The sequence below is a fragment of the Fundulus heteroclitus genome, chromosome 24 (assembly GCF_011125445.2).
Source record: "Fundulus heteroclitus isolate FHET01 chromosome 24, MU-UCD_Fhet_4.1, whole genome shotgun sequence".
NCBI classification, from domain to species: domain Eukaryota; kingdom Metazoa; phylum Chordata; class Actinopteri; order Cyprinodontiformes; family Fundulidae; genus Fundulus; species Fundulus heteroclitus.
In genome coordinates, this window is record NC_046384.1 from 26,230,372 (window position 1) to 26,256,946 (window position 26,575).

The 26,575-nt window shown below is 39.6% G+C and overlaps 1 protein-coding gene across 7 annotated transcripts in view; it reads left to right on the plus strand.

The window, feature by feature from the left end:
* Positions 1 to 26,575, plus strand: part of filip1l (filamin A interacting protein 1-like) — a 287,603-nt gene that overhangs the window by 132,749 nt on the left and 128,279 nt on the right. For 2 of the 7 annotated variants that reach the window (XM_036128076.1, XM_036128077.1), the window contains one exon: positions 6,133 to 6,177. The exons of 4 other annotated variants lie outside the window; for them this stretch is intronic. In XM_036128076.1, coding sequence (XP_035983969.1) covers positions 6,176 to 6,177 — 2 coding nt within the window. In that variant the 5' untranslated portion in view covers positions 6,133 to 6,175. One more of the 7 variants, XM_036128078.1, reaches the window with a different exon arrangement.

The window sequence follows — 26,575 nt, forward strand, 5'->3', positions numbered from 1 at the left end:
GCCCAGATCATAAAAAACAACAACATCAGCTACCATAACTATGCAGACGACACACAGCTCTAAATCACCATGTCACCAGGTGACTATGAACCCATTGAAGCACTGAGTAAATGCCTAGAAGAAATCAATACGTGGATGTACCAAAATTTTCTTCAACTGAATGAAAACAAAACTGAAGTAATAATATTTGGACCAATAGAGGAAAGATCAAAAGTTAGCACACAGCTTCAGTCGCTTCAGCTAAAAACCACTGATCAGGCCCGAAATCTGGGAGTAGTAATGGACTCATACCTGAACCTCCAAAAGCATCTAAAGACAGTTACAAGGTCGGCTTTCTATCACCTGAGGAACATTTCCAGGATTAAAGGATTGATGTCTCAGCAGGATCTGGAAAAACTAATCCATGCGTTTATTTTTAGTCGAATTGATTACTGCAACGGTGTTTTCACAGGTCTTCCTAAAAAGTGGATCAGACAGCTGCAGCTGATCCAGAACGCTGCTGCCCGCGTCCTCACTAACACTAAGAAAGTAGAGCACATAACCCCAGTTCTAAAGTCCTTACACTGGCTCCCTGTATCTCAGAGAATAGACTTTAAAGTACTTCTGTTAGTCTACAAATCCCTGAATGGCTTAGCACCTAAATACATTACAGACTTGTTATCAGTGTATCAACCCTCCAGACCACTCAGGTCTTCTGGCTCCAGCCTACTCTGCATACCTAGAACCAGAACCAAACATGGAGAAGCAGCATTTAGTTCCTTTGCTCCGCTTATCTGGAACAAACTTCCAGAAAACTGTAAAAGTGCGGAAAGCCTGAGTTCTTTTAAATCAAGATTAAAAACACATCTGTTTAAAATTGCCTTTGACTGTTCTAGTTAAACAGTTTTACTGTTTTTAATGTTCTTTTTTGTTACTACATTCTATCCCTACTTGCTTTTATTCTATTTTCTATCTACATTTTATTATTTTGCTATATCTTAATCATGTAAAGCACTTTGTATTGTCTTGTACTGAATTGTGCTATATAAATAAATTTGCCATGCCTTGCCTTGCCTTAATCTCTCCTTGGATTTCATTCCCCAGGCCGTTCTTTTATTTATGGCCTGCTGACCTGGCTAGTTCGGGCATTTCTCTGCCAGGTCACCCTTGCTTCGACCTGATTTTGGTCCAGTCTTGTTTGGGACCGGAACGGAATCTCCCTTCACAATTGTGCACTCGGCACTCCATTTAGTTTTATGGACACAGCTCCTTCTATAGGTTTAAGGGGTTCTTACAGGGAGAACCGTTTGCAAATGTTTGGTCTCCTTCCTTTTCCCAGTCTGAATTATGAGCTTTCTACAAGATTTTACCCATCCCATTGCATGCTACCTCTGGGGTTGACTTTCAAACTGGAAATGCATCCTGCTTCATGTGATAACGCAGACATGGTCTATGCATTAACAAAGGCCGCTTGTCTTTTAAGACTATCATGCCTTATCTCCATCGCATCACTGGCAAGCAGTATCGCACAGCTTTATATTTCAGCTAATTATGTTTCCGATTATTCAAACTCAATCCCCATTGCTGTCTTGTTCTAAATTCCAGGTATTCTGCCGTTCCTGCCATCTGTCAACACTCTCCCTACATTGTTTCCCCCTCTCAAGGTTCTGATGTTAGACTAAACTAATCCCTTCATCCTTTTCATCAGTTAGCAATATTTTATTTGAAATGAGGTCTATGACCTTTTGCTCTCAGATCCTATTCTTTTACTTGGCAGACCTCCACAAACTCTGTCACTCACTATACTCCTTTGTTCCCAGTCCTCAACAGTCCAATCTTTTGTCATTTAATTCAATTCAATTTTCAATTCAATTTTATTTTTATATTGCCAATTCATGAAACATGTCATCTCGAGGAACTTTACAAAGTCAAATCAATCATATTATACAGATTGGTCAAAAAATGTCCTATATAAGGGAACCAGTTGATTGCTTCAAAGTCCCGACAAGCAGCATTCACTCCTGGAGAAGCGTAGAGCTACAGGGAGAGTTGTCTGCATTGTCCATGGCTTTGCAGCAATCCCTCATACTGAGCAAGCATGAAGCGACAGTGGAAAGAAAAACCACCCATTAGCGGGAAGGAAAAACCTCCAGCAGAACCGGGCTGAGTATGAACGGTCATCTGCCTCAACCAACTGGGGGTTACAGAAGACAGAGCAGAGACAAAACAAGACAGACAAAAAAGCACAGAAGCACACATTGATCCAGTATTCTGTTCTACATTAGATGGTAATAGCCAGTGATCTGTCTTCTCTGGATGATGTCACAGTTAACAGAACGTCAGACCAGGTGTAACTACTATGAAGAAAAAAGAGAGAGAACAAAAAGTTAAAAGCTGAAATGACAACAGTCATTTCAATGTAATACAATGCAAATCTGGAGAACAGTAGACTGGAGAACAGTAGAAATTAGTAGAGTGAAGAAAATAGACCCTGATGTCCTCCAGTAGCCTAAGCCTATAGCAGCATAACTATAGAGGTAGCTCAGGGTAACATGAGCCACTCTAATTACAAGCTTTGTCAAAAAGGAAAGTTTTAAGATTAGTCTTAAAAGTAGACAGGGTGTCTGCCTCACGGACCAAAACTGGGAGTTGGTTCCACAGGGGAAGAGCCTGATAGCTAAAGGATCTGCCTCCCATTCTACTTTTAGAGACTCTAGGAACCACCAGTAGACCTGCAGTCTGAGAGTGAAGTGCTCTGTTAGGAATATATGGGGTAATCAGAGCTCCGATATATGATGGAGCTTGATTATTAAGGGCTTTATACGTTAGAAGAAGAATTTTAAATTCTATTCTTGATTGAACAGGAAGCCAGTGAAAGGAAGGTAAAATTGGAGAAATATGATCCCTTTTGTTGATTTTCACCAGAACACTTGCTGTAGCATTATGGATCAGCTGAAGACTTTGAACTGCATTTTGTGGACTTCCTGATAGCAAAGAATTACAATAGTCCAGCCTTGAAGTAACAAATGCATGGGCTAGTTTTTAAGTGTCACCCCTGGACAGAATGTTTCTAATTTTGGCGATATTCCTGAGGTGAAAAAAGGAAACTCTGGAAACCTGTTTAATATGGGATTTAGATGACATGTCTTGGTCGAAATTAACACCAAGATTTTTTACTTTATTACCAGAGGCCAGGTTAATGCCATCCAGATTAAGTGATTGATTTAAGAAGTTTATTTTTTGAGGACTCTGATCCAAAGATTATAACTTCTGTCTTGTCAGAATTTAAGTGCAGGAAGTTTAAAGTCATCCAGCTTTTGATGTCATCAAGACATGACTGCAGTCGAAGTAACTGATTGTATTCATCAGGATTTATGGATAAATATAGCTGTCATCAGCATAACAGTGGAAATTAATCCCATGCTGTCTGATAATTTTGCCAATCAGAAGCATATATATAGTAAAGAGTATTGGTCCAAGGACTGAACCCAGTGGTACTCCACAAGTGACCCTAGAGTTTGAAGAAGATTTATTATTAACATGAACAAACTGGAATCTGTCTGACAGATAAGATTTAAACCAGCCTAATGCTTTTCACTTAATCCCTACAGTATGCTCAAGTCTTTGTAGGAGAATATTGTGATCAACTGTATCAAATGCAGCACTGAGATCTAGCAGGACAAGTATAGACACAAGTCCATTATCTGAGGCCATGTCTAAAATAGGACCACTGATCAAAGGGAATACCTCCTTAAACAACTTTGTTGGTATTGGGTCTAACATACAGGTAGAAGGTTTAGATGAAGCTAATATTTTAGATAGCTCAGAAAGCTCTACTGCTTCTAAACAGTTCAGGCACCGCGCAGGTTCTAAAGATTCCTCCAATGCTGCCTCACTTACTGAGGACGAGGTAATCATGTTTGGGAGGATACCAATTATTTTATTTTTAATGGAATCAATTTTATTTATGAAGAATCCCAAAAAATCATTACTGCTAAGAGCTAAGGGAATGGATGGATCAACGGAGCTATGACTCTGTGTAAGTTTGGCAACTGTACAGAAGAGAAATCTAGGATTATTTGATTAAACATATGCTGCTCTAACTCTGCAAAGGGTCTTGTTATACGACAATAGACTGTCCCTCCAGATTAGGTAGGATTCCTCTTGGTGTGTAGAGCACCCTTTTCTCTCCAATTTCCTAACATTGTGCAAGGGAACTACATTATCTAATGCAGAATGCAATGAGGAAGTCACACCATTAACAAAGGTGTCGATTTGTGAATGAGAAGAAACAGCATTGCTGCCATCTACAGGGCATTTCTGCAATACTGACGATATTAAAAGGGGGACAGACTCTTTAAAGTTTGATGCAGCATTGTCCGATAAAGATCTACCATAATGGAACCCTCTTTTGGGGGTGGAGAACTCAGTTAGATTAAACTCAAATGTTATTAAAAATGATCAGATAGGACAGGGTTGTGAGGAAATACTGTTAATTCTTCACAATCAATGCCATGTGTCAGCACAAGGTCCAAATTATGAAGGAAAGAGTGCGTCAGTTTATGCACATTTTGAGCAAAACCAATTGAATCTAGGATAGTTTTAAAGGTTATACTAAGGTTATCACATTCTGTGTCAACATGAATGTTAAAATCACCCACTATAATAACCTTGTTAGTGTTTATCACTGACAAGGTTATTACAGTTTTGGCCGTGGGAAAGACATCGTCTCAATAGGGTAATGGGTGGGTGACAGTACAGAAGCTGCAGAGAGGTGTGTTAAACTACGGCTCTGCTTCCTGGTCTGGACCATGGGTTGTCAGCATTTAGGAGAACTAATAAATCTGGCCAGATTCCTAGAAAGAAAAGCTGCACCATCCAAAGTAGGATGGATGCCGTCTCTCCAGATCGGACCAGGTTTTCCCCAGAAAGTTTGCCAGTTATCAACGTAGCCCACGTCATTTTCAGGACACCACCTAGACAACCAGTGGTTGAATGATGACATGGCTAAACATGTCATCACTGGTCAGATCAGGCAGGGGACCAGAGAAAATTACGGAGTCCGACATTGTTTTAGCAAACTCACACACCGAAGCAACACCAACTTTGGTGACCTTCGATCGCCGTGACCGAGTGTCATTACCGCCAGCGTGAATAACAATCTTACTGTATTTACGCTTATCCTTAGCCAGCAGTTTCAGGTAAGATTCTATGTTGCCCGTTCTGGCCCTGCATTTAACTATGGTCCCTGCTGTCTCTAGTGCCACGTTTCTGACTATTGAGCTCCCAATCACAAGAGTCAGCTCCTCAGCGGGTGTGTCGCTGAGTGGGGAAAATTTGTTAGAAACGCAGACGGGTTGGTGGTGACCTAGGGGCTGGAATCTAGAGCTATGCTTCCTACGAACCGTCACCCGGCCGGCCTGGTTACCCGGCTGCACGGGTGCTGCTTCTGGAAGACCACAAAGTCAGGTGGCTATCACCTGGTTTTTCAACAGCATGGAGCCGGGTCTCCAATTCTGACACCCTCCCCTCCAAAGCTACAAAAATACTACATTTATTACAAGTACCATTATCACTAAAGGAGGCAGAGGAATAGCTGAACATCTGACACAGAGAACAGGAGATAGGGGGAGACATAGACAGAGACGGACAAGCGGAGGAGAGAGTAAGGGGGGAAGCCATTATGGAGCTAAAGCTAGGCTAGGCTAAACCTAGGCTAACGCCCTTTTACCACGCCACAAAGCAAACCGTGTGAAACATGAGGAGGTCCCAAGAGCGATGTACAGCAACGGAGAATGTTTTAAAAGTGCTTATATGTTAGAAACAGAGGTTACAGCAAAGAGATTAAAGATAAGAGCGAGAGAGTCTGGAGCAACAGACCGCAAATTCACACCGTGACAACAGGAAGTGACACAATACGCCTTACTGACCTGTCCAGGTACTGGTCACCTGGACAGGTCAGTCTATAGAATTGGAACAAGCACTATATATTGTATTCTATGCAATCCCTTCAATCTCTTTCCAACAGCTGAGCATTGGTCTTCTTCAGCATTATTTTCTTATATTCATCCAGGCCATCTCTCACTCCCTTCCCCTTGCCTATTAATTTATGTCAAAAAATCCCTCTAATTTTGTCTGTGTGTCTCTCTCCAGATTGAACAACCAGAATACCAGAAGTCTGCAAAGTCCTGAAGAAATGTATTATTACATTTAAGAGGCCGACAAACTTGCATGTTAATGCTGGTAATCTAACACTGTAAGTGCATTATGTGTAATTTAGATATATACAAATTTTCAAAGGGAAAGTTTCTGAAAGGAATCAGAGCAATTTGATACTGAAAAAAGAGAAACAAGAGTTTCTCAAATTATTTTTGGATTGGTCTCTAGGAATAAAAAATCAGCACAGCTTGCAGGTCTTCCCACTTCTGTCAGATTTCTTTAAACTTTCCCAAAACTAATTATAGTGATCACAAAAATCAGGACCATAGCACAGTAGAAATACTATGCTGAGCTCAAAAGTAATTTATTCAAGATCCCACCACAACAGCACGCAAATGACTGGGAGGAATCTCCACATCCCCTCTATGAACCTTTTTATGAGATGTGTGATGCATTTCTGATCCATCTTGGAGATTTTACAGATATGTGATACTGGAATATGTAGGCATCCCAGAAGGCCTGCATTACACATCTGTGACCCCCCTAATTTGTTGCATGGCTTCGTCTAAAATCTGCATGCTCTGGCTCAATATGACTAAAGGTATCTCTGTGTCAGAGTGAACATCTGCTTCTTTGTTGCATCATGGGTGTATATCATGTCATGGGTGACTCCAAAGATTCACAGGACAAATTGCACAGCATCCACAGACTTCCACACACATGCTGAGGAGTTCTGTCTATTGTCTGTAGCCCATATCTCTGAGTAATCCAAAGCGGAGCCCGTTTTGGACAGCAGGGAATTACCTCAGCTCTTAATCATGTGGAGTCTTGCTGAGTGTGCACAGTGCAATCAGCCAGCCATCTTTCTGACTCATAAATTGTCAAAGGGCCTCACACACAGGCTGGACACTCAATATTTGGGAGTGTCAGCACGTCTCCATCGTGCTGCTTCTATGTGCCGAGACCATCTCAAACAAACTTTGTAAAAACATTTGCAGCTCCTTTTTATCTCAGTTTCTTCCCAAGATTTTAAACTTGCTTAAACAATTCTATGACAAATAATAATTATAAAAAATGCTAACAGAGCGCAATGGTGTCCTCAGTAAATTTCATATGTGAATGTCTTTTTATTACATGACAATCTATCAGGGTTATAGATCACACATACCAATCACAGAGATTGTGCTGCCTTAATTTGAACAGTTAATATTGAACTCAACTTATTTGGAAACATTTTTATATTGCTTGATAGATGATGGTGATGATGATGGTGTAATACTTTCAGGCTGATTATTTCACACAGAAATCAGTCTCAGTATGCCTTTATTCACTATCTTTTCAATATATTTACCTTAGCTCAGTTTGGACCTTGAGTAAGTAACAAATTACTTTGCAAACCAGCTTATAGTTTCTTTTCCGTGTGAGAGTGGAGCTTACAGAATTTTCAGCCCTTTTTACTGCAGTCGGTTGTGCCTATAGACCAGTTCATGCGAGTAGGCAAAAAACAGTATTGTTCTCGTCTACTACATGACAAAACGGGTGATTTAGAGTGTACTTTTAGTTAGTTTATTTTTGGAATCTAAACAATGCCTACCACTTGTTGTGCTCCCGGTGGCACACAGAGGCATTCCAAACCGTTGGATGTTCGTTTCTCTTGTTTACCGAAGGACGAAGAAAGAAGAAAGAAATGGATAATTTCAGTGAAAAGAGCGCAGGCAGACAACCCCAATGGACTGGGGGAGCCATCATACCATGACAGAATTTGCAGTCTACACTTCATCTCCGGTAAATACAACTTAATTCTGCTCTAGTCATTATTCTACTTGAATAGTGGCGGAGGGGAGGTGACGATCGCTAGACGGGGCCGGAGAAGCGGAGTCGATGCAGCAGCAGACAGCGGCTGCTGCTCCAGACAGCGGCTCCATTCACTGCATGAAAAGTGAGATTTTCGTCCCCGTAAACTACCGCAGATCTCCCTCATTTTCGGCAGTTAACGACAATTTGCAACCCGCGCTTGTTGCCGTTTGTCAGTGCCAGAAATTGTCGGAACCGGACTCTGACGTATGTGGAGAGCGATCAGCTGTACTAATGGCCCTAATTAGCATATGAATGCAGCGAACCCGCGCGGCTGGCCAGGTCTGGCTTGAATAACCTACTCAGTATTGGCTGAAACCACTATTTTTAAATAAGTAAAATCGCTCCTGATTGGCAACAAAACCACACGTGGCCAGGCCAGGCTTGAACGTTCTTACTGAGTATTGGATGGAACCACTTCTTTCAAACAAGTAAAATCCCTCCTGATTGGTTGGCAGATCCCCAATAACTTATTTACATATATATATATTTATATTTATTATATATATTTATTTATTCATTCATATTATGCTGTATATTCATGTTATCCTATGTAGGCTACTACACTATTATTAGGCTACCATCAAAGGACATGAATGAATTTATACAGGAAATGAACATTTGCCAGGAAGATGTTTATGCAAAGAAAGAGCTTTATTAAAACAAACACCTATATACAACGCGAGGATCCAAAAATTACAACCCCGTGAACTGTCCGTTTGCCTCCTCGGGGTTGTAGGTAACTGCTGGCGGCGTTCTTTCTGAGGCAGGTCCGATGTGCAGACGCCTCCTGTGCGTGGCTCTGTACTTCGGCGTCGCCTCTAACCGGGACTGCAGCTTCACACAGAGTTCAGAGAGATCCGGTGTTGTGCGCAATTCTGTTCCCCCGTGAAAATCTGTTTCCCCTGTGTCGGGAATGCGCTTTGCAGCCGTTTTCCCGGCGCTTCTAATTGATTTCTCGGTAAAACAACTCATATAATCATGTCAAGGTTGTAACAGTCAGTTTAATTGGCAGTTGTTTACAAAATTGTAGAATAAAAATAAATAAACTATGTCTTCTTACGCTGTATTGTGTTATTATAAATGGCAAGATAAACGGTTTTTTTCCAACTTTTGTCACTTTAACCTGACAAATAAAAGTAAGCCATAAAACACTATTCCAGCACCTACTGTGTATTTATGATTTTACATTGCTGAAAGAGGAGGATGGGATGGCTGATAGCAGGACACAAACATTATGGCTGTTTCTCAATTCACGAGAATGCGAGCGCGTTCTCGTGAATTGAGAAACAGCCTAAGACTTCCTGAAAACACAAGAGTGTAGACTTCCCAGTACATCCCTTTGTAATATAAAATATGACAGTTTACTGGATTAAGGAAATTTCTAGTATACTACATCCTATCACACATAATTTTTGAGAATTTAGAACCATTTGCTCTTTATTTCCCAAAGTTTTCGGGAGATGTCTGAAAGACCGTTTATTTTTATTTTACAATTTTGTAAACAGCTGCCGATTAAATTGAATGTTACAACCTAGACATGATTATAGGATTTGTTTTACCGAGAAATCAACTAGAAGCGCCGGGAAAACGGCTGCAAAGTGCGCTCCCGACACGGGGGAAACAGAATTGCGCACAACACCGGCCTACGAAATGGCGACGGCCGTCCAATCCATCCAGAGACCACGCCAACAACGCCATCTTCTTCCCCAGGCTGGAAAACAATTAAATGAGAGTGGTATGAATAAGAATCAAACGCAAGTCACAATAACATTAAACAAGGAAGGAGAAGCAGTAAAAACAAGTCACTTACAGATAATGTCGTCTTTATCAACATCGTGTAAACCTGGAATTGCCGGCATTGCTCCGAGCAAATAGGAGGTCACCGCCTCGCTCCGGTTCATAGCGCCTGCAATTTGTCTCCGAGTTGTGAAGACGGCATACTGCTTCCTGTAAATGAAAATACACTTTAATAAAGCTTGTTCTTTTGCAAGGCTACTAGGCTAATCTTAGATTTGGTTGTAGGCTAGGCTACTTTTAGCTTAGCTAGCAGTCACCGAACATATTCTTACCTAAGCTTGGGATTCTGCACCCGTCTTCTCTTCTTGGAGTTAGTCTCTCCCGCACAGTTGTTCGACTGCAGAGCCGCCAACTTGTCCTCTATGGACAGCAACCTGGAGTTTACCGAATTCTGCAGTTAAGTGAACCGCTTATTCATATCGGCACTATTAGCTGACGAGACGGTCCACTTCTTCTTCTTCTTCTTCTTCTTCTTCTTCTTCTTGTTTTATGGCGGTTGGCAAGCAACTTAATGATGTGCATTACCGCCATCTACTAGAGTGGAGTGTGGATCGGGATGCTATGTATATATATTCTCCCACAAAAAATAAATAACTAGATAAATAAATAAATATAAATATAATGATAATAATAATTACATAAATATACTTATATCCTTTCTATCAATTTTGTTTTCTTAAGGTAGCTTATCAAATAACCAAAATACTCAGAATTAGAAATGTTTCCCAAAATATCTTTTAAATTTAACTGTAATTTATTTTCTTGTAATTGACGTAATAATTCTCTTCTCTCCATAGAATATTTATGACAAACCAACAAAACATGCTCCACCGTCTCCTCTTGATAACAAAAGTCACAAACTCCTGTTGGATGTTTCCTCATTTTAAATAGATTTCCATTTAACCCTGTATGTCCGAAACGTAATCTAGATATAATTGTTTCCTCTTTTCTATTCCTTCCTGTTATCCTCATTGCACCAACTTTCCTTTGAATACTATAAAGCCATCTTCCGGTTCTATCTTCTTCCCACAGCTTCTGCCATCTTTCCTTAACCTTTTGTTTAATAATAGATTTAATTTCTTCCTTACTAAATGTTACCACTATATCAATATTAATATTTTTTGTAGCTTTTTTTGCATATTTGTCTGCCAACTCATTTCTTTTTATTCCTATATGGGATGGTATCCATGTAAAAATAACTACTAAACCCATTGCCTGAATTCTATACTTTAATAACTGAATCTCTAATAAAAGGTCTGATCTACTAGTAGAATGATTATTTTTTATTGAATATAATGATGAACTTGAATCGGAACAAATTATGCTTCTCAAAGGACGAACTTCCTCAATCCATTCTAAAGCTACAATGATTCCCATCATCTCTCCTGTATAAACTGATACTCCATCAGAAATTCTTTTACATTTCTTAATATTAAATTCTGGAACAATGAATGACACCCCATTATTGTTATTTGAGTTTTTTGAAGCATCTGTAAAAACTTGAATATATCCATAATAGTTATTGTCTAAATATGATTGTATTGAACTAAAATCTAAATAGTTTCCTTTTTCCCTTTCCTTCAACAAGGTTAAATCAACAATACTATTAGAAAATAAAGATGGATGAACTGGTGAAAGAGGGACTGTTTGGCTAATATTTATATAATCTAAATCAAATTCTTTTATAATATTTTCAATATCCCAACCAAAAGATTTTAAATTCTTTTTTCCTTTTTCCCAACTAGGATTTAAATTTTTTTGACATGGATGATTTCCCTTATGTCCCTTTAATTGACACCAATAAGAAATCTTTAACTGTAGTCTTCTAAGATGAAGTGGTAACTCTCCCATTTCTACCAGTAAAGCTGACGTTGGAGTTGTTCTTATAGCTCCTGTACATAACCTCAAGGCTTGATACTGAATATTATCTAATTTTTTGAGTAGTGTTTCTGATGCTGATTCTAAAGCTATACTTCCATAATCAAATACCGACCTTATTAAACCAGTATATATTGCTTTCAATGCTTTTCTCTCAGCACCCCACTCACTCCCCACCAAACACCTCATTACATTTAAAACTCTCTTACACTTATCCACAACTTTTTGAATATGAATTTTCCAACTAAGCTTTTCATCCAACCATAAACCCAAAAACTTAAATTCCTTTACCCTCTCTAATTCATGATTATATATTTGTAATTTTAAATTTTCAGATACTTTCTTCCTTGTAAAAAATAAAGTCTTTGTTTTGTCTATAGAAATTTTAAATCCCCATTTAAAAGACCAATCTTCTATATTATTAATTGCTTCTTGTATCTTTTTAACAATGAAATTTAAATTTTCCCCCTCTTCCAAATTGCTCCGTCATCAGCAAATAAAGAAAACCCCATTCCACTCTCCAAATTGTCAAACATATCATTAATCATAATAGAAAAAAACATAGGACTCACTATACTTCCCTGTGGTGTACCATTTTCAACAAGAAACTTTTCTGACAAATGTTGTCCTACTCTCACTTGTATTGATCTATTTTGTAAAAAATCTTTTATCCAATAAAACATTGATCCACTAATTCCCATTTTTTTCAATTTAATTAAAAAACCCTCTTTCCACATCATGTCATAGGCTTTCTCTATATCAAAGAAAACAGCCACCACACTCTCCCTATTAACTTGTCCTTTTCTAATTTCATGCTCTAAACACAGAATAGGGTCCATAGTACTTCTACCTTTTCTAAATCCACTTTGAAATGTTGATAAGTATCCCCTCTTCTCTATGAAATAACTTAATCTTTCATTTATCATTCTCTCCATTATTTTACATATGTGTGAAGTTAAAGCAATAGGCCTGTAACTAGCTGGATTTGACCTCTCTTTACCTGGCTTTAGGATTGGAACTACAATTGCTTCTTTCCATGCCTTAGGTAAAAAACCTACTTCCCATATCTTATTATAAAATTCTAACAACATCTTTTTAGATTCATTACTAAACTTACTAACCATAATATAAGTAATATTATCTTTCCCTGGAGATGAATTTTTTGATTTCCTTAAAGCATTATTTAACTCAAATAAAGAAAAAGGACCATTTAATAAATCATTATATCCTATATTTCCTTCTAATAAATTAACATTTTCATTAATTGTACAAACTCTTCTACGTTTCTCTTCTATACTTAAATTATTACTACAATGAACTTTAACAAAATTTTGAACCAACATGTTTGCCTTCTCCTCCTCAGTCACAGCCATAACATTTCCCTCTTTCATAACTGGATATCCATATTCAGGTCTAATTCCATTCATTCGCTTTATCATTCCCCAAATTTTGGAAATTTTTGTTTCCCTACCTACCGAATTACAAAAATTTCCCCAATAAACCTTTTTTGCATTTTTCACAGTTCTTTTAACAAGAGCTTGGAACCTTTTATATTCAATAAAGTTCTGATAATTCTGATTTCTCTTTAACAACCTAAAAGCTTTATTTCGAGATTTAATTGCAGCATCACAGTCCTTTGTCCACCATGGAACTATTTTCTTCTTATATTTGCCTTTTTTCCTTTGTATTGTTTCACGTGCAGCACCTACAATGGCTTCACAAATAGAAAAATTCACCTTGTCAATATCCAAATTTAAATCAACCTTTTGCATTTCTTTATCAATGAGTATTTTATATTTTTCCCAATCAACATTTCCAAATACCCATCTTTCATTACCCATCTTTCCTCCATTTTCACTTTTTCCAACTTCTAAACCAATTTCAATACGTATAGGATAATGGTCACTTCCCATAGTTGATTCTCTTAATATTTTCCAATCACTAATTCCAGCAAGTTTTTCTGATACTAAAGTTAAATCTAACGCAGATTCATATCCATTTCTAATATTAATCCTTGTCCCTTCTCCATTATTAAGGCAAACCAATTGATTCCTATCCATTAATTCTTCCACCACTTCTCCATTCACTTCTTCTTCTTCTTCTTCTTTCGGTTTTTATGGCGGTTGGCAACTAACTTTAATGGTGCATTACCGCCACCAACTGGACTGGAGTGTGGTACTGGAGTCTAACCTTCCCTAATAGGTTGCAAACAAATAAAACAAACACACAAACAAACATAACGAAACAAACCAATCAAAACAAAACAAACAAAAAGATCATACTAAATTATTTTAATTAGTCCTGTATTCCTCAGGAAGCCAATTACATAGTTTACACTCATTTCCCCTGTGTGTTTTTGCAGAATTTCTTCTAAGTTTAGCCTCATCTGTTCTCCTTGTAATTGTAAGACTAGTCTTTGTCTTTCTTCCTGATATTTATTACAGTGTACAATAACATGCTCTATAGTCTCTGGACTACCACAGAATTCAGTTGCCATCAGCATGCTTCTTCATTATTAACAAAGTTTTATTTAGACGTGTGTGTCCATACCTTATTCTAGAAAATACATCCTCCTCCTCCTTGCTTCTGTTTGTATTTCTGCTCTTTCCCACTTTATTCTGAATGTTATAGAACTGTCTTCCAGTCTGCCCACCGTCCCATAATGTTTGCCATTTACCCTTGACTATGTTTTTGACCATACTTTTAATTTCTTCTTTGCTGTAGTGCACTTCAACATCTATATTAGAATGTCTAGCTGCTTGCTTAGCACTTTTATCTGCTAACTCGTTTCCTATTACTCCTATATGAGCTGGTACAATACCAGAGTTATATTAATTCCTGACTTTATTAGATTATTTGCAGCTTGCAGTATATCATACACAATGTCTTGCCTTGATTTTGACTGAAATGTTTTAATACTGATTAAAGCTGAGCTGGAATCTGAAGCAATTACTGCCTTCCTTGGCCTATTGACCTCCACCCAAAGCAAAGCTAGCCACACAGCAATCAATTCCGCTGTGTAAACTGCTAAATCATCACTCATTCTTTTTCCAACTTTAATGTTTAATTTTGGAATGACATAAGCAACACCCATTCTTTTATCAGTTAGTTTAGATGCATCTGTATATATAGTTAAATCCTCACTATACCTCTCCATTAAAGTGGGACTTATTTTTAGTTCATTAAACCCCATTTCATTTACTTTAACCTGAATGACCCAACCAAAACTTCTGACTTGAACATTTCCACGCTCTTGGCATTGCTTTAGTACCGACTGACTCATATGAGACAGTCCACTGATAGCAATCAGCAGTTTCTTCTCGTCAGTCTGCGGACTGGCTGAAAGTTGTAGATTGCGTCCAAGAGGAGTCGAAGGGGAGTTGAATGCGAGACATGGGTAAACTCCCCCTGCAACCCTGATTTGCATTTGTATAGCTCACAGCATTTTCATTTACATGTTAAAGCCTCCCCTAGAATTAGGAGGAGGGGGGGTCATGGGGGGACCACGCCAAGCAAGGCCCACGTCAATTTCTGACAATTCACGGCAGTTTTCGGTGTTGACTGCAAATTACCGTGAACAGCCGTTAACCTGAACTTCCACGACAATCTACAGTGCCGCATAGTGACGAAAATCACACTTTTCATGCAGTGATTACGCCCCCGTTCACGCGCGCTTGTACGTCTGTGTTTACGCTGCAATGTCGCCGACACCCCCACCCATTTTAACAAGACACAAACACCAAAATAATCCTTTGTGAACAATGTTTTTTTTTAACCTACCGGGCGGGTCTTCCTCTCTGCTGAAATGCGGTCTGTGTCCGACGCCGCTTTCTGCTGTTACACAAACATGTCTGAACATCCATCCATCCATCCATTTTCTGACCTGCTTAATCCCTCATGGCGTCGCGGGGGTTGCTGAAGCCTGTGTCCCGATATAAAATAATTGTAGCCATCCAGTGGTTTCAGGGGCTTTCGTGCTCTCTCATCTGTACTGGCTTGTGTGTTTATAAGGCAGCTGTATATGTCGCCGTACGGAACACTTGGCAGCATTTCACAGACTCGCTCCGTCCCTTCAGGCTTTCGCTGTGTGGATCTGGCAATCTGATACCATCAACCATCAACTTACTCTTAAACGATCTTGTGATACATTATCTAAAGAAGAAAAATATGTGGGGAACTGGTCAGTTTCTCTGTTTGCGTCCGCCATTGTGTTCGCCTTTTGCCTACCAGTCCGGCGCGCATACGCGAAAAACCCGGATGAAAACAATAGCAGTGAAATACCCTAGTCTCCAGATATAAAAAGACACCAGAGTTTTCATTTATAGCCAACAAAACATTTGACCGCTCTTTACCTTTTTAATGACCACACTTTGAAGTCTGGCTCCAGTTTTAGGCCTGTTTTCTGAGCTCTAAAGATAATTTTTCTCTGAAGAAACTCCTAATACAGTGAACATTTTTAAAATGTTTTGCCTATTCTTAAACATCACGCCTCACAATCTCACTTAGACTCTGGGTAACAGAGTTGAACATTTTGTTTTTAGTTTGTTTTATTTTATTTTATCATTGTCCATTAGATCATGCATGAAATCCCTGACTTTAATGATCTGCTCCAGAATCTTAGATATTAAAATGTACATACACTGTATTAAAAAGTCACATGGGCATTTGTTTTCTCACTGTCAGCCATTAAAGCTATACTTAATAATCCTCTTCACAAACACTTTTTGTTATACTGGGTGAAATAGTCCTACCATCCTGAGAATAGTATGTATTGAGAAAAAGAAACACAAAAAAATTGGCCCCTGTGAGAGCTGCGGGCCTGTAAAAACTCTGGCTAATCGCTGCCATTTGGTCTGAATAGAAGGGACTGGTCATTGAACTATCAAAGAGGTGCTCTGCAGTGAGGACATTGAGCTGTAAACTGTTGGCACGAAACCATACTACTTTCCGTGGGGATTTACACATCATCCAGAAATCTGGGGGAATCTAACCCTGTCTCCCAGTCCTCCACTCTCCCCACCTTCACTTAGTATACCTCACACAGCACCAGAGACAATAAAATGCCCATGAAGGTATGTTAGCACTGACCATGCATCAGGTGAATACCCTTAAGAGGTTGGTCCTTAACCATCCCCTGGTGAGGTGTTCGTTGGATTTGCTGCAGTTCAACTAACCAACCTTGGGTGGTTGATGCCATCTTTTAGATTTCTCCATCAACTTCCCAGGGGACAATTGTCATCCTCACCACAGAAATACTTTGAGTACAGACAATGGAGACAGGACTTTGTCGACTGGTGCTAGGGGAATCTCCTAATCAATGTGGGGAAAACCAGGGACACCAGTAAACATCTGGGAAAATGGTAAATGGACTGACCTTATACAGTGCTTTTCCAGTCATAACGACCACTCAAAGCACTTTACACTGTAGCCCAGTCACTCTCACTAATACGCACTGAACTAAATAATACACCTAAAACAGGACTGGTATCCCAACACTCTTCCTCTTTACAGGAAAGGTCAGAGCTGATTCTACCTGCTAATGCGATTTAATTAGTTGTGTAACCGAGCTTTCTAGGTTTTTTACCAGCACCACATTTGGTGGAAGAAGACTGGAATCTGAGATGGGCTTTTCGGTCGCTGCATGGCTGAGTGGGGCCCTTTGTTTTTTTCAACATATACAAAACATCAGGCGGCTTACTCAATGGCTGCCCCATAGCACTCCTTGAGGGACATTTAAACAGCATTTACAATAGGAAAAAAAAATCATCACAGCAATGTTTGAAACAGATTTTTGTTTATGCCTTTTAATTCAAAAATACCGCACAATAAATATATGATATATTTGATGTTACAACAATATGTAACCCAAAAAGTCATGATTTATTGCATGTTTGCTAAGCAGTGATGACAGAGGGGAAAAGGGACCTCCAGAAACATGCAGCATTATGTTCCAAGCTTCCAGCAATGTTTCCAGTTCCGCTTACTATCAGCAACTTTGGGCTTGTTCATTCATACCATTTACAAGGTAGAGATAATAGAGCTGGTTGCTTGTTTCTTTCACAATAACTGGCAACACTAGAGTGGCTTCCCAACACCCATGCACCCAACACCCATGTTACTTTTATTTTTTCTAAATACTGCTGTCTGGGCACTGAATGATAGAATCATTCTCTAGCTTCCACTACTGTGTAAAAGTTAAAGTTCAAAAGTCATTTATCCATAACTAAAATCGCTATCTCGTTCATTTGTCATGTGTGTGCGTGCAGCACCTTTTGTCTGAAGAGTTAGCTTCCTCAAATTTTCTTATCGGTTTAATGATTCCAAAGCTAATATGGTTGCAGAATATGAAATTGCAAAGCTAACTTTTTGGTTAGCTGTGCCCACCACTGATTATCTACAACTCCGATGAAGAGCTTAGACAAGTCTAATCAGGAAGACCAGCTCTGTCCTAGATCCACTGCAGGTGGTGGGAGACAGATGTACTGTGCCTCCCACCCCATGCAAGAAGCTGTTGCAAAACTGAGGATATCCATCAGTGACAGACTGCTGCATCCTAAATGCACAAAGGAGAGTTATCACAGATCCTTCTTCCTAGTAGCTGTTAGACTTTTTAACTATCACCGCTCCCAACAAGCTTGATAAGTTGTTGATATCCCTGCTGTTAATAGCACAGTTTTTCCCTTATTTTTCGTAGATTGTTGCTGTTACTTATGCACGATTATGCATGCAAATTTTGTGATTTGGGTCACCCTACTCTGTTGCACATATCATCTTGGCTGCATTTCTTTCTTCCCTTGCTGCAGATACAGAAACTGTATGACAATAAAGGATGATTATATTCTGATGAATCTATTCTATTCTAAATCGAACTAATGTTTCAGTTTTGGGTCAGAACGTAATTACCAGAATCATTTCTATTTGCTACATGCAAGAATAATAAAAGATCATTTCTAACATTTTCTTAAAAAATAGAATTTTTTTTTTTAGTTTACTAAAATTTCACTGGTATTTGGTAGAAATTTCTTTTAAACGGTTTGGCTTGGATCTATTTCTGGATCTGTAGTTTCCTGAAAATTTTTTACACCCATCACTTTTCACAGAATTGGAACTGGGTCAGGCACTGAGGCCACTTTGCTGGCACAAAGCTTTATAGCTCTTCCCACATATTGTCCATGATACTGACTTAGGGCTCCATCAGAATACCCTGAATAATAACTTCTGCTCCTATTCCTTGACCTTTCACGGGGTCGACAGCAAGAACTCTATTCTGGGAAGGAAAGGAGTTTCGGACTGCTGTGCCAATTTTGGACAGCCTTTAACACCGAGGTCATTACATGTTGGAAATGCACATTGATGATGAGAGTCAAATCCGGGTCTACATGCTCCCAAAAAGGAACTGTGCGTGCTCTCTTCTCTCTGGACATTTGTGTGATTTCCGTGAGGGGGCTATGCTGATACGTCATGTCTTGCAAAGGATTGTGGGATACCTGAGGGCCTCTTAGCACTGGTAAGTATGGAGGACCAATTATGCCATAATTAAAAATACATACATAAATAAATGAAGGACTTAATAATATAAAATGGCTTGTAAAAGTAGCTAATAATATGAATTTGTGTGCCATTAAATGTGTCAAAATAATAAAAAGATGATATTTCTTCAACAATTGATCAATTATTCATCAAAAAAATATATATATTTTAACTTACACTTTTATTTTTACTAGTGCTGTCAAACGATTAAAAATTTTAATCGTGATTAATCGCATAATGTCGATAGTTAACTCGAGATTAATCGCAATTAATCGCATATTTTGTCCTTTTATTTCTGAAAGTGTAATAGCCTGTTTGGGCATTTTAATGTGCAATTTTGCGATAAATGACACTAATAAAATACATGCTTGTATAAAACATATTTTTATGTTATTTTTCAAGCACTTTTCAGAATTGGAATGAAAACATCCTGGTGCCAAATGTTAAACTCTGGACTATAATGGCTAAATTACTAATCATGACGCCCTGATGTTTACACAATGTGTAAATAAATTTGTAAATAAATACCTGTTTTCATACCGATATATTTTTTTTGCCTCTTAAACAAAGCTAGACATGGTATTATGCATAAACATATAAATTAATAAAAATTGTACATTTCAATAAAGTCATAAGTTTTGTTAATTTCTTCACTCTCTCTCTCTCTCTCACAAACACACACACACATCTAATTCTGAGCTTTCATACCAACAACAATAATTTCTTTGAATATTTTTGCTTGCTGTTTCTACCCATATTCATAGAGTTTAAGCCTGGAAAATGGTTTTAAATTTCCAGGTCATTCCAGTCTTACACTTTGCTTGCAACTGGGCAGGAGCTTAATACCCTGAATGAGACTGTTTAGCAACTGTTAAGTAACTCCAGGTCCTTCGTTTGGCAACGTGATTCAGCCTTAGTTTGTCAAATACAGAGAAAACAAATTAATAAGCATTAAAGTACGGTTTATGGGTTGGGTTTCTGCAATTTAATCAACGTGTAAAAGCTCATCTTCAGAACCAATGTCTGATAAAATGGTGATCTGCACCATGTAATCTACTTTCAGCAGTTATCACCGGTTATTGCACCGTAAACTGCAGAAAATACGTGCAGAGTTGCTCTGTCTGCCTTTACTATGGCGGAGGGATAGTTCAGCTGGATACAAAGTGTGGGCAGTGCAGGCAGGTCTCATAATAACCGCTGTTTTGTCACTTATTTTAGAGCCCAAATAAGCGATTTCACTTTCAGAAACGTCCCCAAAAAAAAAAAAACGCAACCCGTGACTCATGAAATTTAGAAGCGCTTTTAGAAAAAAGAAGCCCAAAGTCGCATGTGTCCGAGGGTAAAAGAAACCCTTCGGGGCGGGTGTGTTTTGCTACAGTTTTCTAGCACTCTTGAAACTACGGAAAGCCCCGAGGGTAAAAGAAACAGTCCGGAGAGCCCGGCGGGGGAAAAAACATTAGGGAACAGTGTGTGTGTTTTGACGCGACGCGCGATTAACGGCGACAAAAAAAATTGTCGCCGTTAAAATGGGTTACTCCACCATAAATATTTATTTTCCTTTTATTTTAACATCCTTGTATTTCTGAAACAATGGTTTATTTCTGCCTCTAACTTTACTGTTTTTTTACCCAATGGATTTACACCTGCCCTTTTCTTTCCTTCTCCTCTTTTTCCACTTAGTGCATTTCTACTTCGTGTTTTTAAAGTAACATTTTTAAAGCATGTTTTTACTCCACCATAAATATATTTTATTTTAACCTTCTATTTCTGAAACAATCATTTATTTCTGCCTCTAACATTTCTGTTTTTTTACCCAAAGTATTTTCGCCTGCCCTTTTTGTCAGGATGCAGCCTTGTGGCTGCATGCTGAACCTTCCTTCCTCCCTCTCTCCCTGCGCAGCATTGATTGGGCTCAGCTGTTAGGCACAATTAACGCTGATTCTCTGACACCTGGTTACACCCCTATTTATACTCGCTGCAGTCTGTTCTCGTTGCCGGTCCAAAGTGTTCTCCACTTTCAGTCTGCCAGACCTTTTCACGTCAGTTTCTTTGTTGTTCTGTTTTGCTTGAGACTTCATTTTTTTTTTATCCGGATTCTGTTCAGTTTACAAGGAACTTTTTCCTACCTGGTTTGCTCAGACATTCAGAGACTTTCCTTCGGTCAGGTTTTTTGTTCTGCTTCAGTCTTCCACCCAGACCTCAGTCTCGTCACTCCACCTTGCCGTTCAAGTCTCCATCACCAGCCGTCTGTGACTGTCGCCTCCTACTCCAGCGCTCCGCTCGGCTGTCAAGTCCTCGTCTCCAGATCCCCTGTCTTCGGCTGCAGTGCTCCGCTCTGCTATCAAGTCCTCGTCTCCAGATCTTCTGTCTCCAGCCTCAGTGCTCCGCTCTGCTATCAAGTCCTCGTCTCCAGATCTTCTGTCTCCAGCCTCAGTGCTCCGCTCTGCTATCAAGTCCTCGTCTCCAGATCTTCTGTCTCCAGCCTCAGCGCTCCGCTCAGCTGTCAAGTCCTCGTCTCCAGATCCCCCGTCTTCGGCTGCAGTGCTCCGCTCTGCTATCAAGTCCTCGTCTCCAGATCTTCTGTCTCCAGCCTCAGCGCTCCGCTTGGCTGTCAAGTCCTCGTCTCCAGATCCCCCGTCTTCGGCTGCAGTGCTCCGCTCTGCTATCAAGTCCTCGTCTCCAGATCTTCTGTCTCCAGCCTCAGCGCTCCGCTCGGCTGTCAAGTCCTCGTCTCCAGATCCCCTGTCTTCGGCTGCAGTGCTCCGCTCTGCTATCAAGTCCTCGTCTCCAGATCTTCTGTCTCCAGCCTTGACGCTCCGCTCTGCTGTCAAGTCTTCATCTTCGTCACCCGTCGTCCCCGGCTCCGAACCACCTTGTCATGGTCAGGTTCTCCTCTCCACCCTGCACCTGTCAGCTAGCTTCTGCACCCAACTACTCCGCCTGAAAATTGACTCTGGTTATGATTTGCTTGACATTATCTACATATTCCGTCATTAAACTTTATTATCATTTTACCTCTGTGTGTACGCGCTATGTCCGGGTTCATCCCCAACTAATATCTTGACACTTTTTATTTCCTTCTCTTTTTCCACTTTGTGTATTACTACTTTGTGTTTTTCCACTTGGTCCGTGTGACTGCAGCTGTTAATGTCAAAACAATGCCGGGGAGAGAGGGGGCGGTTTCACCGGCAAAGCTTCACAACTATTGGCCAGGGCCTTGCTCCCCGGAAACAAGCCTGCATCAGATCAGACGACTGGCCGCTTTCCCAGAATGCACCGCGGCCACAGCTTGATTCTGGACAGCGCAAACAGTGTTAAGTTAAAAATTACCTTTTTGGCTGCCGTTCTTTAAAAGTACGTTTTCAGATCATTTGAGGCGACATTATACTATAGACAACTTTTAAGCTTTCCTATATGGCCCGTTTACAGAGTTAGCGTGTAATTAAAAAAAAAAAAAAGTCAGACGTTGAGCGGACCACAGTGACCCGCAGACCTCCGAGCCTTACGGCAGCCTTGGCTAATGTTAGTCGGTCTGTAGTTGCCTTTTCTTGGCCTAGACGTGTGTGATGTACCGCTGGTTCTGATGGCGCTTTTGTTTGGCAAAACAGTCATTTGTTTTGCGTTTATTTGACTGACTTGTGTTGCTTTGCTAGCCCATCTCTGCCAACTGGTAGGCATTTCAAGATTGACAGCCTATTTCCTACTTTATCTAAATAAAAACATTGATGGTATTAAAAAAGTGATAAGGTTAAAATAGTGACTATTTCTCTATAAATCATTAAAATGAAAACACAATTTTAACATTAGTAACAGTATGACATCAGGGTTAAGGTACTTTGTTGTACCTACTAACCACAGCATTGATCATTAAGATAGAAAAACTCATTTCTATGTCTACCCACCTTTACAGTGATTAATCTAACTAACTTACAGTATGTGCAGTTAGTTCAGTTGATTCTTTCAGTGAAATGGCAAAAATAATCAATACATCTAACAATGAGAATCTTTACGTTAAAAAACACTATAGTTAATACCAGAGAAGGGAAGCCATTTGTTACATTTACTATACTCGATTAGTTTTACAAGACTATACATTTTACTTTTTCTTTCTTGAGAACTATATTAATTTGCATGTTAACCAGGTATAGTTTTATGATGTTAAAAGGTGAGAACTGAAAAACCAATTATGGTAACATTTGGCATTTTTTATTTACAGGAAGAAACACCAACACAATATGTGAGGATAAACACCTCTGTGCCAATCCTCCAAATAGTTTTTTAATGAAGGGGACCTGAAACCAGCCTTCAGGCTAAACAGGGCCACCATCATCGTCCTCCTTCAGCTGCTGCCCATCCAGAAGGCCCATGGATGGCCAAGGGAGATAGAGGTGCTGGTGACCTTCTACTGGCTGGCATGAGGTGCATCCTATAGGGCAACAGCTGACATGCCCTTGTATGCCAGGTGGTGCAGAGTTGTGAACTCCCTGATGGGCATCATTCAAAAAATGATTTTCTTCCCAAAAAGACAAGATTTGGAGGGGGTGGGTGCTGGTTTTGCCCGCCTTGCCGGGAACGAGGGCTTCAAAGCAGCAGTCGGTGCCATTGATGGGTGCCATGTGCTAATTTTGCCACCTGCAGAGCCACAAAAGAAATGTTACTCAAACAGAAAACCCTTTCCCTCAATCATCCTGCAGGGTGTGTGTGACGCACGGGGAAAGATTTTGAATGTTTACATTGACAATGTCGGCTCTGTCCATGACTCAGTGGTACTGTGGCGCTCCCCGTTGTACAAAAATGCTTTATACCCACCTGAGGGCATTTTTCTACACAGCATTGGTTTGGTTCCCTTGCCTCCGGTACCCAATCACCCTCCTGACGCCCTATCGCCAGCCAGTTGCCAGTAAGATCTCTTACTTTTTTGTCCTTAAATAGAGCCAACAATGACACACATTATATTAATTGGATAGAAGATTAAGACATATCAGCATATTACCTAAATTACAAGTTATTTTATATTTGGTACAGTCCACGTGGAGGCACGCTACAACAGGAACCACGCCAAGGCGAGAAACATCAATGAGCGTGCCTTTGGTGCTCTAAAGACATGGTGGCGTTCCATTTTCTTTAGGGTGCTGGAGGTCAGCCCAGCGTTTTCAGTCACTGCTTCATCCTCCACAACATTAATATAGAGGCAGGTGACCAGCTTGACATGGAGGAGGAGGAGGTCCACCCAGAAGAGGATGGCCATCCGGCGGCTAAAGACAGGGAGCTGTCTGGAAGCTGCCTCTGAGTCAGACTGGCAGCCCAGCTGCATGTTTAAGTGAACATGACTACATCTGACCTAACCTAGATCAGTTGTAGTCATGTCCACATGCTGCTTCATTTCATTTGTTTCACTACCTGTAAAAATACATTAAATAATCAGTAAATTAATTTCCATACCTATTATTTATCAATTGTATGTTTGTGGGTGTTGTCTATTTGTCCAAGGTGTTTTTAAAAGTTATTTTTTTGTTTTAAATCATATATATGTTAATTGTTTTGAACATGTTACATCTTGACTCTGTTCCAAAGTTAAATCATTTGTATAGAATAAATGTCTTTTTATATACTGTTACTTTTGTTTTCTTTCTCCTCTCAATTCTTCGTGTGTCCTCACAGAAACGCACTTAGATTGGAAAAACATCTATAGATTTTATTTAGTTTTTCAAAAGGGGACAAATATTTATTGGACCTTTCTTGCTCCCTCCATAGCCAAGGCTGCCCCCTCTCTCCTCATCGCTCTCAGCTTGCTCCTTCAGGAAGTCAAGCTTAGACCATCAAGTCAAATGGTTTGTCATTTTAGTTAATCTGTACAATATCCTTCAACCCTGAGTTTTGGCTGGTAATACCAGAAATGTGGTGTGAATAATACAGAATGTGCGCTAATATTATGCAGGGAGTTTTTTTATTACCTTATATTTTGCACCAAATTGCGCCACTTCTTTTTGGCCTGCTTTGGTGTGACCTGCAGGCCAGATGTTCTCACAAAATCACTAGTTGAATAGAAAACAAGTTTAGTGTCATAAGAGCTGAAAATAAACATTTAGGCAAACAGAAAAATAATTACTTACTGCCATTCGGTTTTGGAGGAGTTCCTCCTGCCTGTAAATAGGCCCTCATTGGCAATACGCCAGTTGATGAGGGCCTGGGTTCTTTCTGTCGCCCCTGTTTAAAATATAAATGTCAATTATGTATTACTTCCTAATAAAAGACGAACAGACAATAGAACCCATGTTAAACCTAAAAGCAAGGCCATTTTACGACTGCTTCTGCTATGTGTAACATGACACTCGCAGACCAAACATATTTTGTAACCTATAATAGCTGATAACTAACTGCTTCTACTGCTTATGCGTTTTGTCCTGAATGCTGCTGTTGTCCCTGGGAGACATTTATAATTTATTCCAGCAAGTATTGAGTTAAAGGAGAAGTCCGGTCAAAATCAGAATTCAAACTGCTGAAAGTACTTAAAATATAAAATTATTACATACTGTTCAATAATAGATAAGCTTTTTAATTAAGAGTAATTTTCATTTGAAGGTCCTTTTATGGAGGCATCCATCTTGGTGAAGAACAGTACTGCCACCTCCCAGTTTGGGACGTCGGGTCGCAGTATCGACTGTAGAGCAAGTCCCAATGTTCTATCTGTCCCCTTGTAAATAAATATCCATTTCATGCCAAAATATTTTTTTAACCCCTTAAACAAAGAGACATGGTATTAAGCATTTCAGTTTCAATTAAAACTAATTTTACATTTTAGAGACATAAAAAACACAAATAAGCATTAAAGTACGGTTTATGGGTTGGGTTCTGCAATGTTGAGTATAAAACTCATCTTTGGAACCAATCTCTGCTCAAAATCTCTGCTCTGCACCGCCTAATCTACTTCTAGCAGTTATCAGTTATTGCAACCGTAAATTGCATCAAATACGAGCAGAGTAAACTCCTCCTGAGTTTATTCTGCTCCTGTCAGGATGAGCTGCAGTGCGTTATGAGGCGGAGGGATATTTCGGCGTCACTTAGTTTAGACCTCAAACAAGCCACTTCACTTTCAGAAACAAGCCCCAAAAAAAAAAAAAAAAAAAAAACACTGCAACCCACTACTCATGAAATTTACAATTGACTTTAGAAAAAATAAGACCAAAGTCACATAGAAAGATTGCTCACTGTTGCAGAGCCCACTTATTTTAAGTGGGTCGCATCACTCCGCCCCTCTGGTCGGTAAACAAATGTCCCGGCGAATTCTACATTATAAAAAAGAAAAACCTACCGAAAGGTCTCGCTCTCACGTCATCTTGAAGACATTCTTCTTCGAAATGTTGGCTACAGACGA